This window comes from Phacochoerus africanus, chromosome 3 (genome assembly GCF_016906955.1).
Source record: "Phacochoerus africanus isolate WHEZ1 chromosome 3, ROS_Pafr_v1, whole genome shotgun sequence".
NCBI lineage: Eukaryota > Metazoa > Chordata > Mammalia > Artiodactyla > Suidae > Phacochoerus > Phacochoerus africanus.
This window is the reverse complement of record NC_062546.1, coordinates 169,644,687-169,667,677: the sequence shown is the minus strand read 5'-3', so window position 1 is coordinate 169,667,677 and position 22,991 is coordinate 169,644,687. Positions and strand designations below refer to the sequence as shown.

Here is a 22,991-nt window from a genome sequence, read left to right as displayed (position 1 = left end):
ACATATGTATACACACACACACATCTACACATTCCCTTTCTTATATTATCTTCCATCATGGTCTAAATGCAACAGTAATGTAAATGTAATAGTTTGCATCTATTAACCCCAAACTCCCAGCCCATCCCACTCACCCCCCTCACCCTTGGCAACCACAAGTCTGTTCTCTATGTCTGTAAGTCAGTTCCTGTTTTGTAGATAGGTTCATTTGTGCTGTATTTTAGATTCTGCCTGTAAGTGATATCATATGGTATTTGCCTTTCTCTTTCTGACTTCACTTAGTATGAGAATCTCTGGTTGCATCCATATTGCTGCAAATAGCATTATTTTAGTTTTTTTGTGTGTGTCTTTTTAAGGCTGCACCCGAGGCATGCGGAAGATACCAGGCTAAGGGGTCTCATTAGAGCTGTAGCTGCTGACCTACACCACAGCCACAGCAACGTGGTATCTGAATGGTGTCTGCGACCGACACCACAGCTCACTGGCAAAACTGGATCCTTAACCCATTGAGCAGGGCCAGGGATTGAACCCTCAACCTCATGGATCCCAGTCAAGTTTGTCACCACTGAGCCACAGTGAGAACTCTACCCAGTTATATGGAGGGTTTCTTTCCCTTTTTTGGAAGTCTGAGATCTTCCAGCATTCAGTAGATGTTCTGTGCAAATCATTCTACATGTAGATGTGTTTGTGGGAGAAAGTGAGCACCCATCCTACTCCTCTGCCATTTTGATCCCACCTTTTTCTCAAGTATTTTAAAGCCAATGTCAGATGCATTAGTTCACCCCTAAATACTTTTTGATGTACATTAAAAATTTTTCCCTTATAAAACCAAAAATGCCATGATCACATATAACAAGATGAGTATCTCAATATCTTCAAAATGTCTTAAAAAATGTGTTTTTACATTGGATTTCTAATTGATGTAAGTGCTTGTTGTCTCTTCAGTCTTGAAATCTAGAACAGTCTCTTCACCCACTCCCCCTACTTAGTGCTATTAATATGTTGAAGAAAAAACCAGGTCAGTTGTCCTATGGAACAAACTACATTTTGAATTTGGCTGGTTGCTTCTCCCTTGTATTCTTGTTCTTCCATCCTACTGACTTCCTATAGCCTGCATATGGATCTAAAGCTCTGATTAAATGCAGGTTCAATTTTGTTTAATCTTCTTGAATTTTATTATTTTCTCTTTTTGCTGATGCTAAAAATACTGCTTGTAAACCTTAACATAATGGCTTTATCTTGTCCCTAGACCTATTTCAAATGAACCGCATCATGGGAGTTCCCGTCATGGCGCAGCGGAAATGAATCTGACTAGGAACCATGAGGTTGTGGGTTCAATCCCTGGCCTCGCTCAGTGGGTTAAGGATCTGGCGTTGCCATGAGCTGTGGTGCAGGTCACAGATGCGGCTCGGATCTGGCGTTGCTGTGGCTGTGGTGTAGGCTGGTGGCTACAGCTCCGATTCGACCCCTCAGCTGGGAACCTCCATATGCCGCGGGTGCGGCCCTGAAAAGACAAAAAACAAACAAAAAAAAATGAATTACATCAATATTACACCAGCAGTAAGACTAGTGAATAAAAGTTCAGTATTTCTTTACAGTTGTTTTATTCTTTTTATTTACATAAAGACTGACATTTAAAATCCTTTTGCAAGGTTGATTATCCCTGTGTTTGTCACCAACTTGTTTTCATTTTTAGTTGGCTTTCAAGTTAGCTGCCTGTATTGTTACTTAGATCGTTCCTTTCTGCTCCCTTTTATTACAAACCACACCATAATGAAATTTTTGTATTTTTTCAAGAGAATTTTTGGTATCGTTTCCTCAAAGTGGGATTGCTGGGTCAAGTGATTTTATATACATATGTAATTTTGCTAGATATTGTCAGAATCCTTTCTATCAATGTTGTATCATTTTGCATTCCCTCCAGCAATGAATAGGAACTTCCTGGGGCTGGGGGTGAAGAGGAGGCTGAGATGAGAATCTAGAAACTTAGAGGAGACTTTTGAGCAGAGGGCACTGCTCAGCTGTTAATACCTCAGGATGTTAAAGAAAAAAAAAAAAGTGCTTCCAGGAATTTGAACTCAGGTCACAAATGATGGTATGTGACAAGGATGGTGCTGATACCTCAGGAGCCTGAAGGAGGCTCCCTGGCAAGCCAGGTCTGAGGCCTGTAAGGGGTTCAGCCCAAGCAGTGTGGATTCCAGGGATGCTAAACCATCTGGTGACTGGGACCACTTGCTGCCCCTGCATGAAGCCCCATTGCTGAGATGATACTGACAGGAAAAGCAGGAAAACAGGAAGCAGCTAGTCCCTTTTCCCTCTTTCTGGCTTTCCATCTCCATCTATCACCTCCTACTGACAGAAGATTAACAAGTCTGTTAGCAAAGAAGAAATGATTTGCAGAGTTCTAGCATCACACAGCACAGTAAAGAGAGATGGGCTTCAAGTTGAGACAATGGCTGGCACACCTTAACAAGGGGGATTTGTTCCCCAAGAACAAGAATGTTTCAGCATCAATAAGTTCAAGAATATAGTTCATGACATGAGTATGTCTAAGGAGGATAATCAATTATTAAGCTATGATGTTTCAACCTCAAATCCACACTTCTCTACTCACTTTAAGGCCAGGTCTTGGCAAACCACAGTTCTGCTTTGCCAGATCGCCTTCAGTCTCTGGCCATAAAAGGGGATAGAGATGAACTGGAAGGATGCAGAAGGAAGGAGAAATTTGCTCTCCCTGTTTGCTTCCTGTGCCTGCAGGTCACCACAGAAAGGGTGTCCACCCTGGCGGGAACAGCTGACTTCAGTAGCCACAGATGGTTCCAGTCTGCAGCGTTTCCATACTATCAGGGCAGTCTTGCTGTAGCCCTTCAGGCAAACAGCACCAACCAGTTGCACACCCTCCCCAGAGCCCTGGAATGCTTCCTATTTTATCCTCTTCTCTGTGTTCCCTCAGCCCCAGAGAGAGTGGGTGCTTCCTGTAGTTATTTCCACTAGTCCCTTTTGCCTTTTCAGTTCCTGTCCAGTTCTCTAAAATATGGCTAACGATGGGTAAGATAATTATTTCTCTTAACTGGTTCCCAACTAATACAGTTTCCATAAACTCCAGAAGTCACTTGACAAAACTCAACATTCATGATTTTTTTTTAAAAAGGCACTCGATAAAATAATAATTGATAGGTAATACTTTAATATGATTATAAACATATATAACCAGCTCAAACTACAGCATCTTAATGGGGTAAAGCCAGAAGTACTCCCATGAAAATCAGAAACAAGATAAGGATACCCATTATTCCCAATGCTATTTAACATATAATGCAGGGTAGCAGCCATGCTTTTAGACAAGAAAAAGCAATAGGAGGCAGAAGAATTGAAAAGGAAAAAAAAAAAAAGATAAAGATAGCTTTGTTTTCAGGAGGTAATATCTAGAAAATATTACAATGAAAGTATAGTAATTAACATACAGAAATCAGTAATTTTTGTATATACAAACGGTAATCAATTAGAAGAGAGAATTGAAGATCCCATTTTTTTTTTTTACCAAGAAAAAAGAAATGTGGAAAAGGAATCAAGAGGCATCAAGAAATGTGGAAAACTTCCACGCAGAAACTTGGGAAACTCCCCTAAAGTCTCTATAAATTTAAAGAGGATGGTAGTGGGGCATAAAAAGACATACAGACTAGTAGAAGGGAACAGAAAATGGAGAAATAAATTTAAATGCACATGGAAATACTAATTGAAATACTAATATTAATTGGAAAAGGCAGGACTTCAAATCCATAGTGGAAAACATGGACTTTTTAATTAATGGGGGAATCATTTAGAAAAAGGTCAAAATTGCATTCATACTTTACACCATAAAATAAAATAAAATCCACATGAATCAGAAATTTAAATGTTTAAAAAAAAGAAAACCTTGGGTAAATATCTTTTTAAATCTGGGAATAAGAAAATTATTAACTGTGACCACATTCCACAGGTAATAAAAGAAAAGACTGATAAGTCTGATACATGTAGTGGAAAATAATTTTCATGGAAAGGGAAGAAAAGACAAACCTCATAGAAAGGAGAAAAAGATAGAAATAAACAACAGGAAACATAGTACCAGAGAATGCCTCTAGGAGGGCTAAAGCTTTAAAGTAAAAGGAATAGAAGAAAGGAACAGATTGTCAGGGTGCCAAGCTCGTAACTAATGTATATTATTCCTTTAATAAAGCCTCTAGCTTTCATTCAACTAGCACTGCTGATACATGAGAAAGTTCCATGGGACTCGGCAGTCCTACAGCAGTTTCTCAAAGTTTGGTCCTAGGACATCTGCCCCAGAATTATGTGAAGTATCTGTTAAAAACAGGCAGACTTCTGGGCCCACTCTTTTAGCTGTTGGATATTGTCTAGGCTTTTCTAAGCAGAATAGAATTTGACTAGTCATTTGAATATAGAAAGCTACGCTCCTATCTCAGGCATGAAGATTTACTACCTTTTTTTTTTTTTTTAAAGGCTACACCCATGGCATATGGAAGTTCCTGGGCCAGAGACTGAATCTAAGCCGTAGCTGTGACCTACGCTGCGGCTGCAGCAATGCCAGATCCTTGAACCCACTGCACTGGGCTGGGGATAGAACCCATGCCTCCACAGTGACTATAACTGCTGCAACTGGATTCTTAACCCATTGTGCCACAGCAGGAACTCCATACTTTTTAATACTGGAATAGTAAGTGATCTTGAAAGTTATAAAAACCAAATTCAAAAGATCCTGAGACGTTAGCCCCTCAGCCATGTCACTAAATTATATATGGTGGAAATAATACAGAAGCTGACATTGAACAAGTAATTTTGAAAGCAGAAGAATGAAGGGCAAGAGAAAACTAGTGAGGGCAGAAAGTGACTTTTAAAATCCTATGTGTGTTCACATTTACTGAACAGTTTGAAAACAAAACAAGATACGTTGGTATACAACAAGATAACTGATGTAAAAGTAATTATAATGCTTTTATTTGGTTAAAAGGCTAACAGCTACTGTTTAGTTAACGGTTGTTCACTTGAAAGGAACTTAAGTGAGCAAGAAGATACATTTTAGAATGACAAAAATAACCTAAAAAGCTTAATATTACAAAATAGCTATTTTATGCATATTATCTACACATAAAAATAGATAAATAAGCACTCCAGGAAAAGGCAGAAGATGAAGAAAAACATCCCCAAACTTTTCATCATGGTTTTATCTTCTTGATCCTAGCTATATCCCTGTTTTGACTTATGGTTTTAGAATTCAGAAAAACCAGAATCCATAAATTCACCTCATCTTCTCATCTTCCTGCAAAGTAGAAAAAAAAAGGAAGATTAACAATAATAGCAGCCCAAAGCTACTGCTTTTGCTGTGAGGTATAGAGAGGAAAACTGCTGTATTGTACCAGGAGAAAGCAGTTTCCTCAGCCACAAGCATTGCCATATATTTAAAATACTCTGTGATAATCACAATTATAAATAAGATTCATGAGAAATTAATCACTATAGATTTTATACATTACAGGTTCTACTATATATTTCCATTTTGAACTTTAGCATACATATATGAAAATGTACAATTTAAAAACAACCAAATAAATGCCGATGTACCTATACCCAGGTTTAAGAAATAAACTATTAACCACTGTTCACAAGCCTCCAATGTGCCCCTTTCCAATCACAGCTCTCTCATTCCCCAAGAAATGACCACGATCATGAACTGAGCCCATCAACCCTTTGTTGAATAGTGGGCATTTTTGCCTCGTTCCTGGTTTAAGGGGAAATACCTCTATTGTCTTCCCATTAAATAAGATACTGACTTTAGGATAACCGTATGTATATACACTTCCCTCAATGTCTGTTGAACATTCTCATCATTTTTTTTTTTTTTTTGGCCTTTTTGCCCTTTTAGGGCTGCACCCAAGGCATATGGAGGTTCCCAGGCTAGGGGTCTAATTGAAGCTGTAGCTGCCGGCCTACACCACAGTCACAGCAACATCAGATCTGGGCTGCATCTGCAACCTACACCACAGCTCATGGCATCACTGGATCCTTAACTCACTAAGCGAGGCCAGGGATCAAACCCACAACCTTATCATGGTTCCTAGTCGGATTCGTTTCCGCTGCACCACTACAGGAACTCCTGTTTTCATCATTGAGTGATGAATTTTGTCAAAGCTTTTCAGCATTTGTGAAAAAGTCATAAGCTTTATTTTCTTAGGTTTATTCACATGGTATATGATGATAGGTTTTCTAATACTGAACCAACTTTGCATTCCTGGAATAAATCTCACTTGGTCATGATGCATGTTTTTCACAGCACAGTATTGGATATACTTTTGTAATTGTGCCATGAACACTTGAATATGTATTCTCTTTTAACAGTGTAGAGTTTGATATGTATCCATAAGACTTACCCTACTGATTGTTATTTAGATCTTTCATCTTCTTATTTTTTGCCCACTTTGTTTTGTGTTAAGAGTGTATATTACAAACCATTACTATGTTCCTCTCAGTCACCATGCATCTCCTTTAGTTTTAGCTTCACGAGGGTAGTTGCTATACTATTTGGTATCATAGCTATTATATATTCATTGTGGATGAGGGTTTTTACTATTAAAAATATCCCTTTTTGTCACATTTAGTCTGTGGGACCTAAGAGGTATAGACCTAAAAAATATATATATGTTACTACTTTCCCGATAACTTCTGCTGGCTCCTATTCTCAGTGCCTATGATGATCACCCCATAACGTATTATAAGCAGTTTCAGTAGGAATTTACTCTCAATGGGGGCCTACCAGAAGCTGTGATATACCTGCTGTATACCATTCCCAATCCAAAAAGAAAAAGACGGCAGTTGGATTGTCAGTACTCTTAGTATTTATTGTGATTTTTGCATTTGAAAAAGTTTACCAACTGATTACCAAATGTTTCACCTTTGTAAAGAACAAAACTTACCAAGATGTAGAATAAAATGGAATACAAACAGAAATGAATAGCACAATTATGTTGAAGGAGGCTGAAGAGAAAAGAACGAACCTAAGACAAAAAGATCTATATCTAAATGTTATGATGGAGTTAGTAAAACTTTTCTCATAGGGATATGGGGTCAGCAATTCTGAAAGTACTTTGTGTGTGTGCTAGAACTGAATGAATGAATGAATGAATGAATAATAGATAATGAGAGCCAGGCTACTTACCAATGAAGAAAGAAATTATGGATAAGCAAAGCTAAAATGAATCCTGTGATGTTGAACGGGAATCAGAGATTTCAGTATAAATTCGTGGTTTTTACTATATCTACAGGTAGATAAATATAAAGGTGTGCGTATGCATGGATTAGGATACATACATAGATTTCCTAGCTCTGTCTGCTGACAGGGGTTAACATTGATTGTAGATTCTAAGGATGACCCATCCACGATCCTTGCCTACTAGTGTTTATGCCCTTGTATATTACTCTCTCCTTGAGTGTAGACAAGAGCTGTGACTTGCATCTAACCAGTAGAAATGGCAAGAGTGATGCGATGTCTCACTTTTGAGATTACATTTCATTATGTAACACTCCACCCTGCTAGAGGATTTGCTCTAGAGACTCTACAGCTGGTTTTGAAGTTAAGTGGCCATATTGGAAGGCCACTGATGCAGGGAGCTAAGGGTGGCCTCTAGGAGCTGAGGACAGCTTCCAGCCAAGAGCAAAAAGCTGGAGCCCTCTGTCCTATAACCAGAAGGAAATGAATTCTGCCAACAACCTGTGTGACCTTGGTGCCAGATTCTCCCCCCAGAGAGCCTCCCAATGAGAGCCAGCCTTGATGACACTTTGATTACAGGTTTGTGAGATACTAAGCAGAGTACCCAATTTGGCTAAGGACAGGTTTCTGGCCCTCAAAAACCAAGAGGTGATAAATATGTTTTGCTTTAAGCTATGTTTATGGTAATATTGTCATACAACAGATAACTAGTAAACACAATATAACCAGTAAGAATACCTAGTGCTCAGATCTTATATTATACCAATGCTAATTTTCTAGTTTTGATAACTGTACTATGGGTACAGTTAGATGTTAGAAGTAGAAAAGGTTGGGTGGGAGTTCCCGTCGTGGCGCAGTGGTTAACGAATCCGACTAGGAACCATGAGGTTGCGGGTTCGGTCCCTGCCCTTGCTCAGTGGGTTAACGATCCGGCGTTGCTGTGAGCTGTGGTGTAGGTTGCAGACACGGCTCGGATCATGCGTTGCTGTGGCTCTGGCGTAGGCCAGTGGCTACAGCTCCGATTTGACCCCTAGCCTGGGAACCTCCATATGCTGCGGGAGCGGCCCAAAGAAATAGCAAAAAGACAAAAAAATAAAAATAAAATAAAATAAAATAAAATAAATTGGTAAAAAAAAAAAAAAAGGTTGGGTGAAGAGTATATAAAAAAACCTCTTCCTATTTTTACAACTTTTGGTAATCTAAAATTAGTTCAAAATAAAAAGTTTAAGTTATGACTTAACAGGAAAAAGATAACCCAACTGAAAAAATGCAAAGGATCTGAATAGACATTTCTCCAAAGAAGATATACAAGTGGCCAATAAGCACTTGAAAAGATATATAACATCATTAGTCATCAGAAAAATGCAAATTAAAGCCACAATAAGATAGCCCTTCACACCCACCAGTATGGCTAGAATCATCAAAAAATCAGTAACACGGGTGTTGGTGAGGACATGGAGAAATTACACATTGTTGGTAGGAATGTAAAACGGTACAGTGGCTTTGGAAAACAGTCCAGAAGTTCCTCAAATGATTAAACCAGTTACCTTATGACTCAGCAATTCCACAACTCGGCATATACCCAAGAGAAATGACAATATATGTACACATGAGAACTCCCAAATGTTTATGGCAGCATTATTCATAACAGCCTAAAAGTGGAAACAACTAAATGACCATCAACAGACTAGGTAAATAAAATGTGATGAATCTATACAATGGAATATCTTATTCAGTCATAAATAGGAGTGAAATACCACTCATACATGTTACAATAGGGATGAACCTTGAAAAGATTTTGCTATGTGCAAGAAGCCAATCACAACTACCAAGTATTATATGATTCCATTGATATGAAATGTCTGAAAAGGAAGTCTACAGAAATAGGAAGTAGGTGAACGGTTGATCATCTAGGGCTGAGCAATAGAGCAATGATAGCTAAAAGGCATGAGGTTTCTTTTTGAAATTAAGAAATGTTCTTAAATTAACTGTGGTGATGGTGTGCATATCTGTGAATCTACTAAACCACTTTCTTGTACACTTTAAATGGATGAAACACATGGCTCAGTAAAGCTGGTTTTAAAAAGGCCTTTGTCCTTCATTTTTAACTGGCTTTTCTTCCACCTTCCTTTGCACTGTTGCCGCCTGCTGGTTAATGTTTTAAAATATCTGTCAAAAGGATCAGTGTCTTTAATTTTATGAAAGCCAGCAGCTGGAGTTCCCTTGTGGCACCACAGGTTAAGGATCCAGAGCTGTCACTATAGCAGCTGAGGTTGCTGCTGTGGTGTGAGTTTGATACCTGACCTAAGAATTTTCACATGCCACAGACAGCCAAAAAAAGAAAAAAAGAAAAAAAGGAAGAAGCAAACAGTGAAAAAAATGCAAAGAGAAAATTTGAGGATATTTCTTTCTGTCCTTTTGAAAATATCATTTCAAATATAATCAGCTCTTTTGAAATAGCCACTTCACCTATGCTTAAAAAACATAAGATTTTTGAATGTGTAGAAGGCATTTGGGCATTTTTTTTTTTTTTTTTTTGAGATAATCAAGGCAATGTGAATAGGATTTCCTATTAGATGACAGTGAGGAATTGTTGATAATTTTGTTAGTTATGATTACTGTTGTCCAGTTTTGTTAAGTTCTCATTTTCTAGAGATATATATAGAACTGTTTTAGGAATTAAATTACTCAATAGTACGGATTTGCTTTAAAGACACAACAACAAAAAAAGGAGAGTGGAAGTAAATATGGCAAAATATTGATAAGTGTCAAAGTTAGGGATGGATAAAGGATTGGAGGAGTATTATTCCCTCTTTGTTGGGCTATGTTTAAAGTTTGAAAAAGGAAGAAAAAAGACTGTTATTCTTTGAGGCTAAAGGACATATAAATCACTTTGAATTCCTCTAAGGACAAAGTAGAATAAATAAATGAGGGTGAAAAATAATGGGGTGCAAATCAGAAAACAAAAAAACCTTTTAAGCCTTTTTGAAGAATAAACACATTTCTTTAAATCAACACTACATGCTTCATCAATACTAGTGTTCAAAACTAATTCAGATAGGAATTTTTTTTTTTTGGCTTTTTGGCTCTTTGGCTTTTCTAAGGCTGCTCCTGTGGCTAGGGATCTAATCGGAGCTGCAGCCGCTGGCCAACGCCAGACCCACAGCAACACGGGATCTGAGCCATGTCTACAACCTACCCCAGAGCTCACGGCAATGCCTGATCCCCAACCCACTGAGCAAGGCCAGGGATCGAACCCGCAACCTCATGGTTCCTAGTTGGATTCGTTAGCCACTGAGCCACGATGGGAGCTCCGGAATTTTTTTTAAAGCATGTATTTTATATTATCATGCTAAAATCACTCTTATGTCATTGAAATGCTCACCCTTTTAGACTTGGCTCTTTTAAGGAGAGAGGAGTACACCTTCTTCTTCGGCTTGGCAGCTCTGAAGATAGTTCTTCTAACTTATTTTCAGATTTAGCAGTGTTATTTGAAACAGAACTGGTATTTGTCAAGTCCTGTAGCGTTCTAATACCTGAAAAGAGGATTGTTTTCAAAAATATTTGTAATAGTAGATAGAGATATAGAAATACATGAGATATTTATTGGTTTATAAATCATTGGCAGCAAATTTTTACTTAACAGTAATCAAATCATATGTTTAAATTTTACAAAAGTAGCAATAAAATTATTTTTAAATCAGTTTTTTTAAAGCAATAACAAGAAGAAAAGAGCCTTACAATTTTAAAACAAACTATCTAAGTAATAGCCTACAACATTTTTATTCTGCAATCATATTTAGGTTGATAGAAATTTTTTTGGGGGGGGCCACACTCGAGGCATATGGAAGTTCCTGGGCCAGGGACTGAGTATGAGCTAGAGCTGTGTGACATATGCCGCAGCTGCAGCAATGCTGTACTTAACCCTGCTTGCCACGGTGTTAACTCCTAGGCTGACAGAAACTCTAGGCACAGAATTACACAAATTACTGCACATTCATTCAGCATTTCTCGTCGACTGCTCACAGAGGGAAAGGCACCATGAGGAACAGAGATGAAAGATGGCTCACCAGTCCTCTAAAATGTCCTGCAACTCTAGATCTTTGCACTTCTTTTACTTCAGTATTCCTTTTACCTGGAATAATCTTATCCATCAAGATCCTAGTGTTCTACATACATATATTGAAAAGTTAGGCGCCAAGTAGAAAATTTTAATAGACATGGAAATGTCTAACGTTACAAAATTTCTACTAACAAAGGAACATCAATGTTAAGAAGAAAAAGCGAGGTTAGTAATGTATATAATATGATTTCAAGTAGGTTTTTTTGGCCGCTTATGCCAAAATGATGACTATAGCCCTTTTGGGGGGCATTGTTTTTCCTACTATTTTCTGATTCTTTCCTAATTTTCTACAGTGAGTGAGTATGACTGGGGAAAATAAGAAACAAACACTAAAGGTAAAAAATCCTACCTATCCTTTGGGGCCTAAAATGCTATCTATTTGACGATACCTCTGCAGGTCCCTCGAGTGAAAGCTACTCTCCTTCATTACATTCCTTAACACGTGTGCTTTTATTAACGTGTATAAACAAGTGCAGTTTAAATACATACTTGCTACTTCTTCATACATGTATTCTGAGAAAAGGGAGTTGGTACTGTTTATTTTTTAATCCTTGAAAATATTGAGAATAATGTTTTAATCATATTAAGTATATGTTATTGGAGAGAGTCCTACTCCTAAAAAATTTGCCACTGTACTTGGTAAAATATAACCAGGGCAACTCATTATTATATTCATTTAAAACACTCAATTTCCTTCAAAAATATGAAAAAGGAATGACACTGTTAGACAACTTATGTCATTGTCAGACAATTTTATGCTACAACACAGCTCTGTTTTTGGGGGGTATAGGATACTCACTGCTATCTTCTCAAAGTATTAAACTTTCTTTAAATTCCTTCATATTGCTTCTATAGATCTGGCTACACAGTAATATATAGTTTTGAAATTCCAAAAAATATCAGTTATAACAGGAAATGCTTTACTGGTTAAATGAAACACACATACATATATATAAAATTCTAAAACTTGATCACTTCAGGTACTGACCTACCTATTTCTGATTTTTGTGTTCTCTGGATGACTTTCAGTTTCATCTCTTTCATCTCCTCATGCACATCATCACTTACTTGAAAGACAGGTGAACGCTCCAGAACAAAATTTTCTCTCCTATTTTTACTAGACAAAGCACTCAAAGGTATTGAACTCTCAAAAACATTGCTAAAGGAAGAATCCTTTCTGTTAGGTGAATATATCTGAGATAAAGGTTTCAACTTTTTTGTGTAAAAGTCTGGTTTGACGATTTCCTCATTTTCCAATTTTTCTCCCTTAATAGCGTATTCAGATCCAACTGATATTCCCTGAACAGTGTCAGGTACTGTCTCCATTAGTTCATGACTATCTGGAGAAGGATCTATGAAGGTCTTCCTTTTCTTTGATTTGGGTGTCATTTTATTTACTTTTTCAGTCTGGCACTGTCTTTCCTCTGTCACTTCCACAAAGGAGACATCTCTCTTCTTATTCAGTGTTGTAATGCTTTGCTTCAGACTCTTCTGTGGTTCTGTTTGGTTTCCTGGATCAGAATCTGCCTCATTAGTAATATGTTTTAAACTTGGTTCTAAGGACATGGACATCTGTGAAGAACCTGTTAACTGTAAAACAGGTTTCTTTTTACTTTTTGTCAAAGTGTTCTTTGTCTTGCCTGATGATTCTTTCTTGTGCTTTTTAACTGGTTTGCAAGGATTTGAAATTTTATCCCAATTTTCCTTTTCATCACTGTTGGTTCCCTTACAGTATCCACCGATAACATTTTGGCCTTCAAGTCTTTGTTTAGGTTCATTCATTTTAAAATCAAGATCTTTTGTACAGCCTTCTTGGCCATGCACATGCTTATCATCATCCTCATATATTTGGTACATTTCAGAAATTATTTCTGTCTTCCGATTTACTTTCTGCCTAAGCTTCTTATTTATTTTTGGTTCATTTTGCTGAGCAGGTTGCATATCAGTGGCATGCTTTTTCAAATCCAACATATTCTGGGTCTTGTAATCATATAAATTTCCATTATCTTTGGTGGAAAGATAAATTGGATAAATTGTTTGAAAATCATTTGTGAATTCCAGGTTTTCAGAAATGGTCTCTTTATCCTTTGAGGTCAGGGAAGAGAAGTTACCTTTTTTTGGGTCATGTATATCTTTGCTGTTAAACTCATTTTTTCGGTTCATTCCCAAAATTATTTCTGTCTTATGACTTACTTTCTGCCTGAGCCTCTTATTTATTTTTGATTCATTTTGCTTCCCAGGTGGCATATCAGTAGCAGGCGTTTTCACCCCTAAAATGTTTTGAGTTTCGTAATCACATAGGTTCCTATTACCTCTGGGGGACATTTCAGCTATCTGAAACTGAAACTCATTTCCGTCTTTTAGGTTTTCAGGGACAATTTCTTTATCTTTTTGCATTAGGGAAAATAAGTTACATTTTCCTGGGTCATGCATTCCTTTGTCATCATTCTCATATAGTTGGTTGATTCCAGAAATGATTTGTGTCTTCCGACATACCTTTTGCCTAAGCTTCTTATCTACTTTTGATTCATTTTGACAAGCAGGTTGTATATCGTGAACATGCTTTTTCACCCCCCAAACATTTTGAGTGTCATAATCATATAGCTTTCCATTATCTTTGGTAGAAAGAGCAGGTGTGTGAAACTCACTTGTGTCTTCTAGGTTTTCAGGGATGAGTTTTTTATCCTGGGTTAGGAAGAAAGAGTTACCCTTTTCTGGGCAATATCCATTTCCGTCATTAGCCAAATGATTCATTTCAGAAATTAATTCTGTCTTCCGATTTACTTTCTGCCTCAGATTCTTATTAATTTCTGATTCATTTTGCTGAACAGGGTACACACTGGTGATCTGTTTTTGTAAACCCAACATATTCTGGGTCTCACAATCACACAGGTTTCCATTGTTGCTGGGGGAAAGAGCAGATTTTTGAAACTCATTTGAAACTCCTAGGTTTCCACAGATGTTTTTTTTATCCTCTTGGGTTTGCAAGGGAAAATCACCTTTTTCTGGGCCAGGCACATCTTTAGTATTATCCCCAAATATTTGGCTCACTCCCAAAATTATTTCTGCCTGAGAAATTATTTCTGTCTTTCGATTTATTTTCTGCCTAAGCTTCTTATTTATTTTTGGTTCATTGTGCTGAATGGGTTGCATATCAGTGACTTGCTTTTTCAAGTCTAATATATCTCGGGTCTCATAATCACATAAATTTCCATTATCTTTGTTGGAAAGACAAGCTGTTTGAAATTCATTTGTGACTCCTAGGTTTTCAGAGGTAGTTCCTTTAATGTTTTGGTTTGGGAATAAGTTATCTTTTTCAAACTTATCAATCACAAATGTCTGTCTAGAAGCTTTAATTTTCTTACAAGCTAGAGAACTTGCACCCATATCAAATTTATTGTCCTGCTGGAATTTATCTGAACTTTGGGAGAAAGCATGTATTTCCTTTTGCTCACCTGTTACATGAATTCTTTTCTTCTTTTTGTTATACTGTGTACTTTGTCTGTCAACCTGATCAAAGTCATTATGAAGGGTTATTTTCTTTGGTATGTTCGATTGAGTCAGCTTTTCTATATTGAAAATAAAATTTGGATCTTCTGAATCTCCTTCACCATCTAGGACAATAGATCTTACTGTTCCATTTTCAATCTTTTCCTCAGTGTTCACATCTGAACTATTTTTAAATTGTCTCTTTGATTTTTCTCTCTTTTTTTCAGAGCTTGAGTCTTTCACTTTTCTGAAAGTTTTCATTCCACAGTCATTTGGTTTTCTATCACTTTTATTTTTAGGGCCTGTTGAAACTGTAACAATTTTGCTTACTTCACTAGCAGTTAAATCCATGTCATCATCATACACAGTTTTCTGCAACTGAAAGTCATCATTGCCATGAACTTGATTCATGCCCTCTGCAGTGGGTTCACTTGCAGACTCAGATGAGGCAGGAAAGCACAGTATATTTCTTTGCATTTTATTATTTGTTTCATTAGTAAAATCTTTTATTGCAATCCAATTTAATTCTGGACTTGAAATCTGTTGTTGATCTAAATCTGTTACACAAGGAGTGTCTTCGGGATTATTTGATTCCCAAGATGATACACGTTTTTTCCTTTTAGTCACATTAATAGGAGATGACTTCTCCTTTCCATAGCTGATCGACTGGGCGTTTTTCATCTCACTTTTTAGAGAACTCCTGGAATTTTGTTCTGAATGGGAATGGCTTTCTATAAAATAAAGGGAAATAAAACTCAGAAATAAGTGGTAACAAGGAATTTATTATTTTAAACAAATTAGTTTAGGAATCAAGCTCTTTTAGAAAAAGGATTACTGATAATATGTTCTGTTCAAATATTTATATTATGAAGAATCTATGCTGATACAAAATAAAGTGGAAATGGCTGAAGTAGTCACAAGTCATGTTTTACATTTCTCTCTATGGAAAATATAAACTGGTAATTCGCTATGCCTTGGCCCCAACAGCAGAGTAGAGACTACATGTTTCTAAATGGGAGGAGACCAGCAAATGAACCCAAATAAGTGATAACTCTGATAAGGATTACTACCAAGAGGCTATCAGCAGACATCTAAAGTTTATTTAAATTATACATACACATTCACATACATTTTTATTTTATTTTATTTTAGTCTTTTTGCTATTTCTTTGGGCCGCTCCCGCGGCATATGGAGATTCCCAGGCTAGGGGTCGAATCAGAGCTGTAGCCACTGGCCTACACCAGAGCCACAGCAACGCGGGATCCGAGCCGCATCTGCAACCTACACCACAGCTCACAGCAACGCCGGATCGTTAACCCACTGAGCAAGGGCAGGGACTGAACCCGCAACCTCATGGTTCCTAGTCAGATTCGTTAACCACTGCGCCACGACGGGAACTCCCACATACATTTTTAGAAAAGAAAAACAATATAAACTCTAAATTCAATATAGTTATGGTTCCATATCCCAATCTGAGATTCTATGTCAAATAAATATGTAAGTCAGACTACACTACAGTATTATTATTTTAAAATGCCATAAAACATAAGGGTCATCATTTCCTCTTGCTCAACCATTTCCCAGGCTCATGGTTTTGCTTAACACTAACTGGTTATAATCTTGAAAAAGTCACTACACCTACCAAGAACCTCAATTTTCATACCTATGAAAAAGAGAAGATGTAACTAAATAAATATATGATTTCTTTGAATTCATAAGCTAAGAAACCAAGAAAAGTTCTTTAGGCCAGCTCATTCATAGATACTGTTTCCAGAGTAACAGTATTAGGCCACGGTGGACCTAACATTTGTCTGCATATTTACTTTTAAACTAATTTTTTTACCAGAAATTTTATATGGTAGAAATTAAGAAATGTGTAATGTAAGAAACCTAACATTGTTTATACACAATGGCCCTCAAGAAGAAAATCTGATGCATGTCAACTGTTTAATACTGATATTCAAAATGAATTAAAAAAAAATCTCACCTTTGGGAAGTATATCAACAACTGAAGAGATATGTTCTGGAACATTTAAACCATAAACATTCTGATCCTTTTCTTTATGAAATAATGATTCCAAATTATGCTGAGTTGATAATCGTCTTGTTGATACCAAAGAGGGAGTATCAGGTGATGTCTTTGATATGGTTTTATTGTTACACTGCGTTTTCTCTTTATTGTCATCATCATCATCATCATCATTTGAAGTTAACGGAACCCTAAGGGCAATTAAGAATGAATGAGGAATTGTGTATTTCACAAAAATTATTTAGAAAATTACATGGATAGTTCTTTCTATATTCCATGTATTTATGATCCAACCACAAACCTACCCTGGTACCATTTTGCATTCAATGAAGGCAATTATTGGTAGGAAACAGTAGTTTCTAATCATACTTGGAATAAAATAGGAATGCTTGGAATAAAACAGGAATGCTTCTTATGTCCTTATCTTCAGTGGCCCCAAAAGGAGATAAATAGTATAATCACTGGTTGGGCTATTAGGATAATAATACTAATGACATGAATTAAGTTCAAAAATACTTACAAATGTTCATGTATAGTTTTCCTGTAATTAATTCTTTGGAAAACCCAGAACTCTTCCTCTGATTTCAAACAAGTACAATTGTATGTAAAGTTTTGTGTGCAATGAAGTTTGCTAAGTTTCTAAAAGGTATACATGTAAACTAATGCCATATTCTTAGAGTAGTTAAGTCTATGGGGAAAAACACAGAAAGCTATAAAAATAAATCAACAAAATGACTTTACGAATTCAAAGAATAAAGACTAATATGCTCTAAGAGTTTCCATTGTGATTCAGTGGTAACAAACCTGGCTAGTATCCATGAGGATACAGGTTCAATCCCTGGCCTTGTTCAGTGGGTTAAGGATCTGGCAGTGCCATGAGCTGTGGTATAGGTTGCAAATGTGGCTCAAATTCTGCATGGCTGTGGCTGTGGTATAGGCTGGCAGCTACAGCTCTGATTTGACTCCTATCCTGGGAATTTTCGGAAAAAAAAAAAAAAAAAAAAGACCAATATGCTCTACTGCTAGAGATTTTGCCTTGTATGCCAAACAAATCATAGATATTTAAAAATTATTGATAATGATAAAAATAAATTATTAAAAAATATTGTTAAAAATTTGGGGAGTTCCTGCTGTGACACAATGTGATTGGCAGTGTCTTGGGAGCACTGGGATTTGGGTTCGATCCTTGACCTGGCACAGTGGCTTAAGGATCCAGCATTGCCACAGCTGTGGCCTGGGCCACAACTGTGGCTTGGATCTAGCCCCAGACCTGGGAACTCCATATGCCACAATGAGGCCAAAAATAGAAAAAATCTGGAGAATAGTTTGGCAGATCCTCCAAAAGTTAAACAAAGTTATATGATCCAGCAATTCTACCAGTAAGGATATATCCAAGATAACTGAAAAATATGTCCATGCAAAACTTTTACATGAATGTTCATAGTGCCATTACTTATAATAGTTTAAAAGTGGAAAAGTCCCTTTGTGGCTCAGTGAGTTACAGATCCAGTGTTGTCAATGTTGTGGCTTGGGTGCTGCTGTGGTATGGGTTTGATTCCTGGCCCAGAGAACTTCCATATGCCATGAGTATGGCCAAAAAGAAAAAAAAAAGTGGAAATAGCACAAGTGCTCATTAACAGATAAATGGATAAATAAAATGTGGTATATCCATATCATACAATATTAACCAGTCATAAAAAAGACTGAAGTACTAACACATGATACAATATGCATGAACTTTGAAAACATTATGTTAAGTGAAGGAAGCCAGGCACAAAAGGCGACATACTGTGTGATTCCATCTTTGGAATGAAAATGTCCAAAACATGAAATCCATAGGGACAGAAAGTGGATTAGTGGTTACTGGGAGCTAGGTAAAAAGAGATAGGAAGTGACAAATAATGGGTATGGGTTTTCTCTTTGGAATGATGGAATATTCTGGGGTTGGAGAGTAGTGAATTTTGCACAACTTTGTGAATATACTAAAAACCACTGCACTGTATACTTCAAAAAGGTGAATTCTTTGTTATGAGAAATTTTGTTTGTGAGCTCTATCTCAATTTTTAAAAAATAAGTAGAAGAAAGGAAATGATGAACAGACACTAATGAAATATGAAACCGAAAAAACAGAAAATATCAATGAAACAAAAGCTAGGTTTTTAAAGAAATCAATAAAATCGACAATACTTTCATCAAAAAGAAAGAAGACACAAGTTACCAATATTGGTAATAAAAGAGTAATGATAGCCACAGCAATTAGACAAACAAAAGAAATAAAAGGCATCCATATAGCAAGAGAAGAGATAAAACTGTCACTGTATGCAGATGACATGATACTATACATAGAAAACCCTAAGGACTCAACCCAAAAACTACTTGAACTGATTCATAAATTCAGCAAAGTAGCAGGATATAAGATTAACATTCAGAAGTCAGTTGCATTTCTGTATACCAGCAATGAAATATTAGAAAAGGAATACAAAAATACGATACCTTCTAAAATTGCACCTCACAAAATCAAATACCTCGGAATACACCTGACCAAGGAGGTAAAGGACCTATATGCCGAGAACTATAAAACTTTAATCAAAGAAATCAAAGAAGATGTAAAGAAATGGAAAGATACTCCATGTTCCTGGATTGGGAAAATCAATATTGTAAAAATGGCCATACTACCCAAAGCAATCTACAGATTCAATGCAATCCCTATCAAATTACCCACGACATGTTTCACAGAACTAGAACAAACAATCCAAACATTTATATGGAACAACAAAAGACCCAGAATCGCCAAAGCAATCCTGAGAAACAAAAACCAAGCAGGAGGCATAACTCTCCCAGACTTCAAGAAATACTACAAAGCCACAGTCATCAAAACAGTGTGGTACTGGTATCAAAACAGACAGACAGACCAATGGAACAGAACAGAGAACCCAGAAATAAACCCTGACACCTATGGTCAATTAATCTTTGACAAGGGAGGCAAGAACATAAAATGGGAAAAAGAAAGTCTATTCAGCAAGCACTGCTGGGAAACCTGGACAGCTGCATGCAAAGCAATGAAACTAGAACACACCCTCACACCACGCACAAAAATAAACTCCAAATGGCTGAAAGACTTAAATATACGACAGGACACCATCAAACTCCTAGAAGAAAACATAGGCAAAACACTCTCTGACATCAACATCATGAATATTTTCTCAGGTCAGTCCCCCAAAGCAATAGAAATTAGAGCAAAAATAAACCCGTAGGACCGAATCAAACTGAAAAGCTTTTGCACAGCAAAGGAAACCCAAAAGAAAACAAAAAGACAACTTACAGAATGGGAGAAAATAGTTTCAAATGATGCAACTGACAAGGGCTTAATCTCTAGAATATATAAGCAGCTTATACAACCCAACAGCAAAAAGCCAATCAATCAATGGAAAAATGGGCAAAAGAAAAAAAAAAAAAAAAAAAAGGAGTTCCCGTCGTGGCTCAGTGGTTAACGAATCTAACTAGGAACCATGAGGTTGCGGGTTCGGTCCCTGCCCTTTGCTCAGTGGGTTAACAATCCGGCATTGCCGTGAGCTGTGGTGTAGGTTGCAGACCCGGCTTGGATCCCGTGTTGCTGTGGCTCTGGCGTAGGCCAGTGGCTACAGCTCCGATTCAACTCCTAGCCTGGGAACCTCCATATGCAGCGGGAGCGGCCCAAGAAATAACAACAACAACAACAAAAAAGACAAAAGACAAAAAAAAAAAGAAAAATGGGCAAAAGACCTGAATAGACATTTCTCCAAAGAAGATATACAGATGGCCAGCAAACACATGAAAAAATGCTCAACATCGCTGATTATAAGAGAAATGCAAATCAAAACTACCATGAGATACCACCTCACACCAGTCAGAATGGCCATCATTAATAAATCCACAAATAACAAGTGCTGGAGGGGCTGTGGAGAAAAGGGAACCCTACTGCACTGTTGGTGGGAATGGAAACTGGTACAGCCACTATGGAGAACAGTTTGGAGATACCTTAGAAATCTATACATAGAACTTCCATATGACCCCGCAATCCCACACTTGGGCATATATCTGGACAAAACTCTACTTAAAAGAGACATATGCACCCGCAAGTTCATTGCAGCACTATTCACAATAGCCAGGACATGGAAACAACCCAAATGTCCATCGACAGATGATTGGATTCGGAAGATGTGGTATATATATACAATGGAATACTACTCAGCCATAAAAAAAAGAACGACATAATGCCATTTGCAGCAACATGGATGGAACTAGAGAATCTCATACTGAGTGCAATGAGCCAGAAAGACAAAGACAAATACCATATGATATCACTTATAACTGGAATCTAATATCCAGCACAAATGAACATCTCTTCAGAAAAGAAAATCAAGGACTTGGAGAAAAGACTGTGGCTGCCTGATGGGAGGGGGAGGGAGTGGGAGGGATTGGGAGCTTGGGCTTATCAGACACAACTTAGAATAGATTTACAAGGAGATCCTGCTGAATACCATTGAGAACTTTGTCTAGATACTCATGTTGCAACAGAACAAAGGGTGAGGAAAAAAATGTAACTGTAATGTATACATGTAAGGATAACTTGATCCCCTTGCTGTACAGTGGGGAAAAAAAAAAGAAATAAAAAATAAATTTCAAAAAGTGAAAAACTAAAAAAAAATAAAAGTAATGATATAAGAATAAAGGCATATTGTAAAAACTTTATAGTGATAAACTTGACTGTCTGGATGAAATGGATGATTTTCTAAAAAGACAAATATTTTCTAAGTTGACTTGAAAGAGAAAATCTGAAAAGCCTTCCATATCTATTTAAGAAGTGAAATTAATAATTAAAAACTCCAGATCCACTTCTTATGTGAATTTTCTCAGATACTCAAGAAATAACAATTGCACAATTTTTTTTTTCAGGAAATGGGAGAAGAGGGAATGCTTCTCGTCTCATTTTACAAAGCCAGCATAACTCTTATTGAAACCTATTAACCATATAAGAAAATTAAAGACCAATATCCTTTATGAATATAGGTACAAAATGCTTTAAGTAATCATTAGCAAATCAAATCCCTCAAAGTATAGAAAGAATAATAAATACATTATGACCAAGTGGAATTTATTCTAGGAATGCAAAGTTGGTTTAACATTAGAAAATCAGTTAGAAGTCACGTTAACAGGACAAAGGGGAAATCAAAGAAAAAACACAGAAAAAACAAATTTGACAAAATTAAATACAAATTCATTATTAAAAGTCTCAGCAAACCAGAATAAAAAGGAACTTCTTTGACTTGTAGAAAAGGTGCTAACTTTTCAGCAGTAAAGACAGAAGCCAGAAGACAATGAAATGATACCTTTAAATTGCTAAAAGTAATTTGTAACCTTAAACTTAATTATTGTAAACATAATCTTATGAAAATGAAGGTGTTATAAGTATGTTGCCAGAAAAACAAAAGCTGAGTGAATGCGTTGCTAGTACCTGAACTAAAAGAAATAATAAAGGATTTTTTTAGGCAGAAGGAAAATTATCTCAGAAGGAAATAAGAAAATGCAAGAAGCTTATTTGTCAATTTTACCTCATGAAAGCTGGATAAACAACAAATAAAAATATAATTATAAATGAGCATACAATTAAAATGCAGGAAGCAATATGAAGAAATTAGAAATGAATTATGAATACTGACTACATAAACAATGAAAGTGGGGTTAAAATATATGCAGAATGAAAATATAACATTAAGGCAGGACCCAGAAATGTGGAATTTAAGTATTCTAAGGTGCTAGCATTACTGAGGAAATGCTAAAAATAATAATTAGTATTAGAGAATAACAAATCAAGGATGAGTGTTACTATCACTTGGGTAATCATAAAAAAATAGCAGGTAAGTTAACACACGGTAAACATTAAATAAGAAAATCAAGAAAGGAGAAAAAGGAACATAAAACAGGTGGCTCAAATAGAAAATAACTAGATATAAATCCAACTCTCTCAGGAATTATAATGAATGTAAACATAACTATTCTAATTAAAAGAAATATTAAACTAAATTTGTTTAATACAAACTTACATGCATTTT

The 22,991-nt window shown here is 36.5% G+C and overlaps 1 protein-coding gene across 2 annotated transcripts in view; it reads right to left on the bottom strand.

Moving 5' to 3' along the window:
* Window positions 1-4,494: 4,494 nt before the first annotated feature.
* Window positions 4,495-22,991, bottom strand: part of SGO2 (shugoshin 2) — a 54,558-nt gene continuing 36,061 nt past the window's right edge. For both annotated transcript variants that reach the window (XM_047773178.1, XM_047773179.1), the window contains 4 exons: window positions 16,858-17,090; window positions 12,374-15,601; window positions 10,644-10,794; window positions 4,495-5,314 (listed from right to left, as the gene is read on the bottom strand). In XM_047773178.1, the coding sequence (XP_047629134.1) occupies window positions 5,299-5,314; window positions 10,644-10,794; window positions 12,374-15,601; window positions 16,858-17,090 (3,628 nt within the window). In that variant the 3' untranslated portion in view covers window positions 4,495-5,298. The remainder of the gene's footprint in view (window positions 5,315-10,643; window positions 10,795-12,373; window positions 15,602-16,857; window positions 17,091-22,991) is intronic.